Source organism: Parus major, chromosome 8, assembly GCF_001522545.3.
Source record: "Parus major isolate Abel chromosome 8, Parus_major1.1, whole genome shotgun sequence".
Lineage (NCBI taxonomy): Eukaryota > Metazoa > Chordata > Aves > Passeriformes > Paridae > Parus > Parus major.
In genome coordinates this window covers 20,956,690-20,969,240 of record NC_031777.1, presented here as the reverse complement: position 1 = coordinate 20,969,240, position 12,551 = coordinate 20,956,690, and the positions used below count along the sequence as shown (strand labels likewise).

General features: G+C 42.5%; 1 protein-coding gene across 14 annotated transcripts in view; it reads right to left on the bottom strand.

The window, feature by feature from the left end:
- The window catches only part of ST3GAL3 (ST3 beta-galactoside alpha-2,3-sialyltransferase 3), a 188,461-nt gene that overhangs the window by 25,027 nt on the left and 150,883 nt on the right, over positions 1-12,551 (bottom strand). For 13 of the 14 annotated variants that reach the window (XM_033516304.1, XM_033516305.1, XM_015635889.3 and 10 more), the window contains one exon: positions 1,710-1,856. In XM_033516304.1, coding sequence (XP_033372195.1) covers positions 1,710-1,856 — 147 coding nt within the window. Of the gene's footprint in view, positions 1-532; positions 618-1,709; positions 1,857-12,551 lie in introns of those variants that run through there. The other variant, XM_033516308.1, reaches the window with a different exon arrangement.

Below are 12,551 nucleotides of genomic sequence, written 5' to 3'. Positions count from 1 at the left end.
TTACAAAGCTCTAAACTTTGCAGTGGTGGTGCAGAATTCACCAAAGTGTGAAGCCCCAGAGCTCCACGACAGCAGTCCACAGCTGATGTTTGCAGTAAAATTGTAGCCACAGGCCAGGAACACTCTCTCTGTTTCCAAACTCTGACAGAATCCCTGTATTAGTGTCCTTGCACAGACCGCCCAGGCTACGCTGACATCTCAGCCCCACACAGGCACCTGCAGAGCTGCATCTGGAGGAATAAACTACAATTCACACAGTCTACTAGGGGTCATGGGCAAAGACTTCTTGCCTCAAAGGATCATAAACTATTTTTAAATGTTTAAATGGACTTCTGTGAAGTGAAACATCAGGTTTCAATTAAGATGCCTTCATTTCCCAATCTGATGTGTGTTAAACAACCTATCAAAACCTCATAAACTTCAGTTCACAGCATTTTCATTTCCGGATTCTCTCTTCTCCTTTTAGTTTAAGTAATAACTTGTGTATTAAAATAATGTGTTTAAAAATAAAAACAAATTGGGGAAAAATAAAGTATGATGATTTTTGTCCTTTATTGAGGCAGCACTCCTGATTTTCTGGAAGACACATCAAGACCACATTGTTCTAATGGTAAGTTCTGGAGAATGCAGAGAGATGAAGTAAGTTAATTCCTAGCTGACTGGAATATTTGCAATTAGATACCTTCAGTGCACAGAACAAAAATCCAGAGTTCCCATAATCCCATGACAGCTTCTGTACACAGCAGTGCATTTTTCAAAAGGCCCATTCCATGTGGCTGAATCTGTCTGCACATCTTGCACTCTGCATTTTGAGAAGGAAACGTCTTATCTCCAGGCACCCACCCATCTGACTTGCACAAAATAAAAGTCTCTAATATTCCAGAAATCTTCATGATATAATTAGAGCATGGAAAATGAAGCACTAATTCTGTGTAGTCCAAATCCCTGCTGTGACATAGCAAATCTCCTGCACTGATAGCAATGAAAGGACAATGCCAGGGGCAGACCAAGCAGACCTTGTCCAGTGAAAGTGCTTCTTTCTGGGTTTGTCAGCTGTGCTAATGTGCCCAAAAAATGTCACGTGTGGTCTCTATCAGCAACTATATCACATGTGTACATGAGCAATTTACCCACCCAAGTAATACTTACTCTAATGGTTGATATATTACGTAGAGCAAATATAAATAGGTTCTGAGGACAGTGTTGCAATGTGAGATAATCCAGAAAACCCAAGTCACCACCTACTCTAACACTAACACTCCAAAAAGCTGCACTGTGGGCGAGAGATATGAGAATGACCATTAAGGAATTTTGTTAATAAATATGAGCTGAAGCTGTGGTTTGCATTGTTTTCTTTTGTGAGCTTTTACATATAAAAAGTTGTTGGGATAAGACCAGAATTTCTTACCAAAGGCCTCAGAAAGCAAACCTTTACCCTCCTCTACTATAAGCCTGGGATGCAACTTCACAGTGGCTTCCAAGGCACTGCTAAAGTGTTGGTGATCCCCCCTAAAATTCTTGTATTTTCAAGAAGGTTCTTGCCTGGATCTGAAGGAGTCTGAGAGCTGCCACTGTAACAGAACCAAAGTCCCTCCCTTTCAGTGTCCAACAGTGGAGGCCCAAAGGAAACCTAAGAACAGTGTAAGCCTCCTCTGCTGCTTGGTGTCACAACCTTCTCTGAGGTTTTGCTTCCTTTGCTCTATACGTACCCCTCTGCCCATCAGGCCGTTGTTGAAAGGCAGTCCGATGAAGCTGAAAGCTGCCTCCTGGATGAAGTAGGGATTCAGGATACGTATCTCATGAGGCTCCCTTGGGACACGGGTTGCCACTGACTTCCAAAAGCCATCAGAGGCACTCTGGTAACAAAAACAGAAACAAAAGATAAAACAACAAACAGAATTATATACAAAATAGAAAAAAAATATTTCTATCATTTTATTTTAAAAATAATATTAAAATGCACTACTGCAGCAGTTCCCATTGTCTCTGCTCGCTGCCACAGGGCAGTAATGGAACACTGCAGGGCACCTGTGTCTCTTGGAGAGGTGGCAGCAGCATGGACTGATGCAGTTGAGCCAGTCTGGATAGTAACTGTGAGCGAGAGAGACAGGCCAGGGCTTCAGCACAAATTGCCTCCTCCCTGGTGCCTTCTTTTCACTCTTATTGGCAGCTGTTTTGACCCATGGATTAAGCATTCCAGCACATCCTGTGATCACTCCCACCTGCCTCCAAGGAGATACACCATTGGACAGTAAATACTTTTAAGAACATTCAAAGAGATAAAAATGACTGTACAGCCCTACCTGCAGTGTGAGCTACATGCTGTCCACTTTATCCTAGATTTGTCCTCCCATTAGGTTTTAAGTGAATTAAGCTGTAAACTTACAGAGGTATCATCTTGTCTTGTAAACAGTCATGGATGTTCATGGTACAAGGGGAGAAACAACTAAGTATGTCTATTGTTTTTACCCAATTCAAGCTTTCACTCTGTAAACATGGGAGAACAGCGGCCTTGATGTGTGCTGCACTCCTAGAGAGCCGTGCCTGGGGAAGCCACTCTGCCACATGGCTTCCCATCCTTGCCCATTGTTGGCTTTGCATCATTGCTTCCCATCACTGACACCTTCCCAGGGGTCAGCAGGTACAGCAGAGTGCCCCCAAAATAACCAGAGGCTCTGTGCTCACAGGACTTAGGGAGCAACTGCGTTCCAGCTTCTCACTTCTGTTTGGGTTAATTCAGAGCAAGGCACAGGGAGGATGGAAGGGATTTTAATCTGCTGACCAGCATCTTGGGCAGGATAATCTGATGGAACACCTCCTTCTTGTAGCATTGAGCCATCTTCCCTGAGATCTCCATGACAAGAAACAGACTCTACACTACATAAAAAGGACACACTCTGGAATTCATTACATACACCAGTTTTGGGTTGCTTGCAGCTTAGCAGTGACTTTACAGCTGCTCTCAAGGCGCTGATGAAAATGTTGATTATCCACTGCAAAATCCTCAGGAGCTTCCTCTGCCCAGTAGTGATCACCCCTGTAATTACAGACTGGAATTCTGCCTCAGCCAATGCCTGCTGCATTTCACACACTCCTTGTACTGTGCTCAGCTCCTGTGAACTCACTCCACGTGTTGCTAAACACCTTACAGAGTGTTTTTTATGGAGCAATCCCAAGGATATCTTTAGCTGCTGAATTTCATATCCTGAAATTGAAACTTTGGCAGATGGTTCAGATGCTAGAAAAGGCATTAACAGAGCAAACCTGAGGAGGGTGCACACCGTCATCCAAAGCAACATCTAGGAAAGCCAAATCCCATTGCTATCTGTGGCCCCTCTAAACTGCCCAAACATAATATACTTTTGACAACCAGGGCAAGTATCCCATGGGTTTAAGTTCACATTTCAACAATGTGTTCCTTTGGGATGCTAAATGGAAAAAAATCTTAATTATCACTCATATGCTTTCATCATAGTAGAATTAGAAAGAATGCCTGGTGTCAAAGTAGTCTAACACTTTCTGTTATAAGACATTTCAGCCACTGAGTGATCCCAGCATTTAAAAAAAACAGAAAAAAACTTTACAAATATTAATAAAGTCCAACATCCATTTGACCAAGGGATTTGAGGGATTTTGTATGCCAGCTGGGTTTTGCCTCCTTGTGAAAATTCATTAAAAATTGGATAAATATTAAACCTTTGGAATTTCCTAAGGGCACATGTAAAGTAGAGGCCTTTCAGTTCCAGGAAAGGAGGGGGAGAAAAGAAAATGGTCACAGACTCCACTTGCATTAAGCATGCTCCAGGTCTCACAAAAATGAAGATGATAAGCAAAAATCTTGAACAGCTACTCATTCAGTGAAACCATCTTATCATGGGCTTAAGCAGGCACACCCTGGAAAAATAGTGTGTGACCTTGAAACTAAAATAAATTTTTAAGTTCAATTACGATTTCACATACAACTCTAAATATGGCATTGCACAAATTTTGTGAACAATTCAAGCCAAAGGTCTGCAAGCTATTTAAAGTGGACAGAAGATGCCTTTTGTTTGGACTTACACTCCATGGGAGATTCTATATAAGTTCTGGGATTTAAATAGGTTTTACATGGCTTTTAGATTACACACAAAACACCAAATAGAAAAAAAATTAAAAGAAAAAGAAGGAAAGTTATAAATGTTTGAGAGTTTTATTCCTTGCTGCTGCTGGAGCTGTTTGGAGAGAAATAACCACACACATCATCATTGTCCATTTTCCCAGCGTTGCGTGAACCACGAGGTCCACACCTGGGCTCCTCTCAGCTAGTTCAATGCCAGTGCAAAATAAATGTGGGTCCCTATCCCTAGTTGGAAATAACAACCAGTCTGCTTTACTGCCCTCTGTTTGGCTGTTTCTCCTGTTGTTCTTCATGACTATTTCCTCAACCATTTCCTTCAGCTATCACACTGCTCTTAAATTGCTCTGGCTTCTCCGTTCTGTCTCATTTCTATTTGCTCTGTGCTCATCCCTTTAACCTTTCTGGGCAGTTCCCCTGAGATTAGTTTTGAGGGACATCTGGGGTAGTCTTTCATTTTGGTGCGTTTTCCCGCTGTAGTTTCTAAAACAATTGTAGGGAGGAGCACGGAGTCTCAGCAGGCAGCTCTCACTTCTACCTATAGAGCAGGCAAAGCCCTGTGCAGGGCTAAAGAACCAGAAACTGTTTTCCTGGCTTACAATTACTGAAATCCCAAGCCTTGTGGTTTGGCTCTCCAAGCCCTGCAGTCCTGAGCTCCCTCCTCAAGCAGTGGTTTTGTTCTGCAGCTCGTCACTGGCACGCTCCAGAGCGCAGCACCAGCCCCACGGGCCGGACACAGCCCCCGAGCGGGAGCGCAGCCCCTTCCAAGGCTCCGCGCTACCGCTGCTGATCTTCAGCCTGATTGGACCCAGATGTGCAGAGAGGTTTCCAAAGCAATTACTTCCCGTCGGGGAACGCTGTCCCTTTTCTTGGCATTTGGGAGGAGACCCGAGGAGCAGCAGGCATTAGGAGGGAGGGCACGCTTTTCCTGCCAGATTCGGGAGCTCAGACTCGCAGTTGGAGGTTGGGGGCATCCTCTGTTGTCCGCTGCAGTGGCTAAACCTGCAGTGCTTAAGGGTGGGCTTGTCACAATGAAATAACTCCTGTCCTGATCAGCACAAGGTAAACAGTCAGAAAATGAGTCTGAAAAACTACTTTGGCAATGTTCCCGCAGTGCCTCATCACCTCCCGGTACTGAGGTGGAAACCAGAGGGTCCAGGCTGGAAATTGTGCATCCTTGTGTTAAGCTTCCACTGTTATTACTTGTTGATATCACAGTGTACCTGGAGTCCCAGTCACAGATCAGTATTCACAGTGCCAAAGGCTGCCAAAAGAAGCTTCTATGATACAAGCATAAAGAAACAAGCATCACAGAGAGGCAGACAGGAGAACATGACTGAAGTACAAGTCTATGAGGGCCATGGCTTTTTTAACCAATCTTGGAGTGTTTTCAAAATTGTATAATTGCAAAGGACATCACTAAAGGCTTTAGATGAAAGAATTTTAAAAGCACAAAATAATTTAGATAGGCCAGGGCTTTCAAGCCAGTCTCTTATCCAGAAAGAGAGGCAGAAAGAGACACCACCTCTATAGATACCACTCCAGGAATAAACTGGTACAGACATGACAGACCAAAGATAACAGATTAGGAGGAAGGGATAAAAAATGTCAGGGCTCACCAAATAACTCCAGGAACAAGACAATCCAGCTGCAATCCCTCATTCTGTCCATTTGCAGAGTACTGAGGGCTAATAGACACAGCCAGTTGTAAACTATTTTTTGTCTCCATTCAGTTTTCCATCTCCTGTTCTCAGATTTACCAAGGCAAATCACAACATTTGCTAAAATAAAACATGGAAACTGAGAGCCTTCGCCAAGAAGCACCTCAGTGGAAAATACAAACCACTAGAAGCAGGCTGAGTCTCCCACAATAACAACATTTCTAATATACTGACCAAAATGAGAGGTAATGTCATTGCATCCTGGTGATACAGATGCTCTTTTGTGCCTCTGTGGCAGTGCTGGATTTAGGAGTACAAGAAGCATAGCTCATTGAGACTTCTAGCTCTGATGGGAAGGGGACAGGAAGATGACAAAGGTCAGCTACATGCAACATGATGTCTGGGTATGCAATACTTTGCTGCAGAGCAGCCAAAGGAAGAGACTGGAGAGGGAGCCTGGGGAAAATGGAGATTACTGCTTTTTCAAACTCTGCTAATACCAGAAATGGAGAGGAAGAAGGACAGGAGGCAATAAAAAAAAGTCAAGGGATGATGCACCAGTCACAAGACCTCACTGTGCCTGTGAGTACATTGTTAATTGGAATCTCTGCCCCCATCAAGGCTGGAATGTGGTTTATTCTCAACCCGTCATCCACGAGCTCTCACTGTCACACAAACAAGGTACAGCAAAACCACTGCAATCCATCTGCAGAGGCTTTTGAAAGGTTTCTGCTCAGGCATGACTGGATTAGATGTGGAAGGTGTGTTTCCACTAGAAAATAACCATCTTATCAGCCAATGCTGCATTTCTCAGCGGTCAAGTAGACACAGAAGCCTAGAAAATGCTCTTCTACAAGTGGTAATATAAATGAAGTTGCATCATTTGCACTGATTATCAAAGCAACAAGGAATTTTTAGCAACAAGAACAGAGGTGCTGAGAGCCTGCAGTCTGGGTTAATGGTCAATTGCCAGACCCACTAGCCCACACTTCAAGCATATTTACCCAACTTTCTCCAAGCTATGGAGAACCCCTCACCATCCTCTGCACATGGCTCTGACAACCAGCATTCATTCTGAATGAACCTATCTTCAGTTTCTAGAGCTTAGAAATGCTCTAGAGACTAGTTCCACTCTTATCTGCCCCACTGAAAAGCTCTTATTCTGCCTGAAGTAGGAGCATTGCTCCAGCCTTTCCCTTATCTTCTCTTTGTTCTGCTGTCAAAAGAGATGCAGCTTTTGGACTACCCAACCACACGATACTTCTGATTTTTTACCAGTTTTGTTTCTTCTCCCAAGGCACCCTCCCCTTGACCAAGTCTAAAATCAACTGGCTGTAATTTCCCAGGCCATTCCCCTGTTAGTATGCCCCACCTCCCACACAGCACCTAAAAGAACTCCTGACAGGTTATAAAGCCCACAAATTTAGTTTTTACTAATGTTTCTCAGTGTAAAATCCAAATATATTTTTTACATAGCAAACAAAGGGCAGCAAAGCACGATGGCAACAAAAGCACCTCGAAACATGGCACTAATAGAGCTTTTTTTTTCTCTTTAAAGCAACAATATTTTCTTCTTCACTGATAGAGCTGAGCTAATAGTTCACTACATTGGCTAGAGATAAGTTTCTTTAGTTTTGATAACCAAGTTGAAAACCACAAGAGAAAGGAAACTGATTCCAAGCAGCAGCTGCAAACATTAAACATTGTGCCAGATATGGAAGTTACACAGAACCCTGGCTCCACATGGCACTGGGAGCTGTCCCGTGCACAGACACCGGCTCAGAAAGCAACAACTTCAGTGGTGACAAAATCCACCTGGGACATGAGGGTGGCACTGGTGTGTCACACACCAGCTCGCTGTAACTCAGCAATGTGCTCATTCCCATGGATGTCAGGAAGTTTCTGCCCTGCTTACCTGCAAACATATATTGTGAATAAGCAGATAAGCATATTCAAATAGGTCTACTGAATTTCCAGCTTTATTTGACCTACATAACTGGGTGCTACAGCTAACCCAAATACAGCCACGTGGGCCTCCTGTGTGGCTGGTCTAATACAAGCTGCTGTCTTCTGATTCACAGGATTAAGCAGCACAAGGCCAAGACCAGCTTTAAGGAGTCAGGAGAGCAAAGCTATTTTTATGATATGTTGTAAATGAAAAGGAATTCCTCTTTAAAAAAAAAAACAAAACAAAACGGTATTCTCATGGTTTCATCCATGTAACTGAGAGCAAGATGTGGTTCACAGTTTTAAGATAACAAAACACTGTCAAAAAAAGAGATTGTCCTGTGAAGAAAATGGAACTTGGAACATGTCAGAGGAGCTGCAGAAAAACTGAAGATTTTTCTGATGAATGCTGTTGCACAAGTTGAAGCATAAATGATGGCTCACATACGGTGTGTCAGTAGACGTGTCTTCTATGTACAAACTGGGTGATGGATAGACTGTCCTACAGACTTTTGTTCAAAATGTAAGCTGGATTTTGAGCCAAAATTTGAAGAAATATTCCTGCTCTGAAATGTTCTAGGAAAGATGGAAGTTTTTAGTGAAAGGAATGGATTTAGAAAACTTATGCTTGCTTTGTGGTTTTTTGTCTGTGAATAATTATCCTTCAATGAAAAAAATGTAGGCTTTCAGAAAAATCCTAAAGAAGAACAGGCCCTATATCATCATTATATATAGGGTGCTTTATTCCCCTAAGGGTCCAGCTCCTTCATTATTATTTTTATGACATAGTTTATTAAAAGTCATACTCATGTAACATCTTTTAAAAGGATACCAGGGCTGAAAGTGTAAGATTCACATGCTGAACTGGGACTATCTTGCAGTTTCAGCTCAGGATTGCTGTTGAGAACATTGACTTTCCAATCTTCCCACAATATTTTTCTTATATTGCCATGTATCTAAATGTTATACAAACCATATTTTCACAATTAGAGCATCTCTGCAATACTTTGTGTGTATAGCATCTCCTCAAGAGGAACCCTCAGTGTCTGTAACCAGACCATTCTTCCTCCTCACATTTCCTCTCTGTTACCCACATGTTCTACAGCTCCTACAACTACTCATACAAGGCTGAATGTCTTACATTATAGAAATTAGCCCAAATCTCAGTCTTCCCTCTCCACAAGATAGACAGCTGTGTTCTAAGCAAGCCAGGATATAATTATGCAATTAAGGATAACATCTGCACAGGAGAACTGAATCAACATTGAAAATGCTATGTTATTTTTTTGCTTTTTTTAACTTTTGGCAGCTTGATTTCTATAATCATACAGCACTTTAAAAAGTCTTCAAGTGCCAGTGTTTTAGGAATTTCCTGCCAGTTATAAACCCTTCCTTTCTCTGCTGTCCCCATCACTCCCGCTCTTGCCATGTCCCAGACCAGGCTACTGTTCCTTCACATTGCCTAGATGGCTGGGAAGAGGAAAAGGGGTTTCTGAGAGTCCAGGAGATATTCCCTGCTCCCTGGTCTGCTGCCCTTGCCCCAGACTCTCTGTGGAGAAGTAACTGATGAGAAAATCCTACTTGGTTCTTACATGCCTGCAGATATTGCATCCCAGCTAACTCACTGTGGGGGAGGACACCAGCCAGGCAGGACAGGGGAGCCACAGCAGGACTGACACTGACAGCGCCTAACAGCCCCCACCAAACATCAGACCCAGCCCTGGGATTTCACAGAACTCTGAAATCTGGACAACCTCAGCAAAATAGGGTGGAAGACTTCTTTAGACTTTTTTTTTTTTTTTAACAGAGATATAACTGTGCATTTTCAGTAGCCTCACCTTGAGACAGCTGAGTTATTTCAGCTGAACTCTCCAGCTGTGCCAAACACGGGGCACAGAAAACATCAGCTCAAAGATGCCTGTGTAATAAAATGATAAAGCACTTTCCCCATCACTTAGAAAACATGAGGTGATCCCAGCTATGATCTAAACTACAAGCTCAGCTACCTGCTCCACTTACTACCATATGCCTGCTCAGAAGGAAAAAAAAAATTAAAAAAAAAATTTAAAAATCGGTCTTTGCAGGCTTGGGTGACAAAGCACAAGGGCATCCCAGGGCATCTGAGGACACCCATCAGCAAAGTCTTTTTTGGGGAGCTGAACTGGTTCATGAGTTTGAATACAAACAGCAACTCATTAAACAATGCATATTTAGACTAAATTCTTGGCTCATTACAACAAAAAAAGCTAAAGGATCACCACAGGAAGAATTATGGCCTAAAACCCCTCATTGCTTTCTGAAGTTATCTCAAAGTGAGACTCCAGGGAAATTGTTACATTGTTTTTACAGCAAGAGTACACAGAAAATCTGTCTTCTCCTATTTTGGCATCTTTGCTGAAATGAGAAGCCAAATCATTTGTATATTCACTGAGTGTTCATATAGAATATATACAAATTATTCAGCATCCTCTAAGAGGAGAAGGCAGAAAGGTCAAAATAACAAGAAACTGGGAAGATGCCAGGAAGCTCCTGCCCTACTTTGTTTTCTAGACTTGCATTAATAATTGGTGTTTTACAGAAGAAGAGTTTTTAAGTAAGATTATTTAATATTCTTAAAAGATTAGAATTTAAATAAACTGCAATCCAAACAGAACATTTACATTTAAAGAGTTTTTTCCAAATAACAGAAGTACTTGGGCCAGGCTCTCTATTTTCTGTCCTTGTCAGTTGTCGGCAAAGTTAATTTAATCAAAAATGGCCAGAGTACAAGTGATGGTCAAGATAAGAAAAGCTTCCAAGTAGACCTACCAAGCTCTTGTGCACCCAACAAACTGGCCATTTTCCTAAAATTTTATGCCTCTGACTAAATAAATAAATAAAAATTAAGGCAGTAACAGTTTTACAAATCTGTCTTAATTAAGAAGAGAAGAAACACCCTCAGACACATGGCATAAAATCACAACTGCAAGAATAGAAATACTACCTAAAAAAAGCCAGGTCTTTTCTGAATCCCTCTTGCTTGCTGCCTCCACATGGCTTGGTCTATTTTCACTTCTGTTGTCAGGAGAAGTGTTTGCATTGAATAGCTGTGAGTGTTGAGGCAGGGGTGCTGCTCAGTCAGGAGAGGAAGGAGGACAGGGACACGCACCTCGCACACAGGAGCATCCTTCTCCTGCAGAAAGAAGCTGCCATTCCTCTTGGCAGAACCAGAAGCACCACACACAGCCAGAGCACAGGGGGAGAGATCAATTTAGGAAGATAAAAGCACACAGGGGGTTTAGTTACCTCAGTGTTTATTACAGCAGACTGAAGATATAGGTCAACCCCCTGTCCTGGAGCCCTCGGTGATTCGAGGCAGAGAAAATGTTACAAATTGCTCAGACAGCTCTAACTATGCAAGTAATCCATGGAGCCTGCCAAGGAACACATGTGTTTCAGGCATAAATCGTCCAATCTATTCCTTTCTGAATTAACATCTGTCATCATGACACCATTCAAAATGACTGAAGACTGGATCATATTAACAACCACACATCTTGGATAAATATTTACTGTTCAGACTTTCTCCCCCCACCTCACTTTAAATAAAAAATGCAGATAGCAAAATTCCTGGAGCTGTGAAAGGGGAGTCTCTTTTCAGCCACTGACAGAAAGCATGTGATTTTATTTACAAAATCAAATTGGTGTTTTTCCCCTCCTCTGTGAGTCTTCATACCCCACACCAATGAACTTAGAGCATCCCATGGTGTTGCAATGCTTTCCAAAGAGCTCTTCTGGGGAATTTTGTTATGCTGGAGGTTGCTCACCTCAGAGACTCCACAAAGCCTTCTCCCTCTGGACGCAGAAACAAATCTGGCTAATTGTGCCCCAAGAAGAGAAAAATTTGCTGTGACCTTTGCAGACAACTGGATAAAGCAAATAACTTAGGTCCATGACAAGCTGTCAGGTGTGTTACTGGCTTGCTACCCTGCTCCCCATAGTCAACAAACGGGTCATAGAGAGTGAGGACAGGGGTCCCAGAGTCACAGAACAGGAGGGTGGGAAGGCAACATGGGAGTGCAGCCCTGTCCTTCGTACTCCCAGGACACACAATTTTCCCAGGTACTGGATTAAGTCTGCATTACAGAAAACAAGATGTCAGCAGTCAGTGTTCCCCTCTGTGAGTATGTCATCTGAGAATTGTAAGGACAGATTTCTAGGAAATTATGAATATTCAGACTGATTTTATCTAGTTGAGCTTCTAGCCACCACTCTCTGCTATTTCTTCTCAGCACAGCTTGAGAGGCTGAGAGAAATCCTGCTGACATCTTTCTGGACATCCTGCCTAGCAGGGAGCAGTGCTCCTCCATCAGCAACTTCTCCTTCCAGCCCTTTACTCTCACACTGCTTGAGTGGAACTTGACCAAGATATCCAGTCTTGATTTCAAGACATCAAGAGCAAATTCATCAAGCCTTTAGGGCAGATGTGGCAAAAATACTTATACTGATATAAATATTCTGCCTTTTTTGGTCATTTGCCTAGCTTCAGATACACTTTTTCCTACAAAATTAAAAAGTCTTTTGAGAAAAAATGTTCCCTCTAGGTAGAGAGTGAGACTACAAGTAAATCCCTCCAAAATCTCATGCATAAGCTAAATAAATTGAACTCCGTAACTAAATAAATTGAACTTAAATCTCTCAGACTAAGGGAGGCTTTGCAGACTTCAAATGATTCCTGTAGCTCTTTACTGAAGTGTTAACATGGAACATCTTTATTCTACTAACAGTTGCACGAATAGCTGATATCCTCCGGGTGACGTTTCAGTTTCACTGCAGGCAATGTCCTGGCA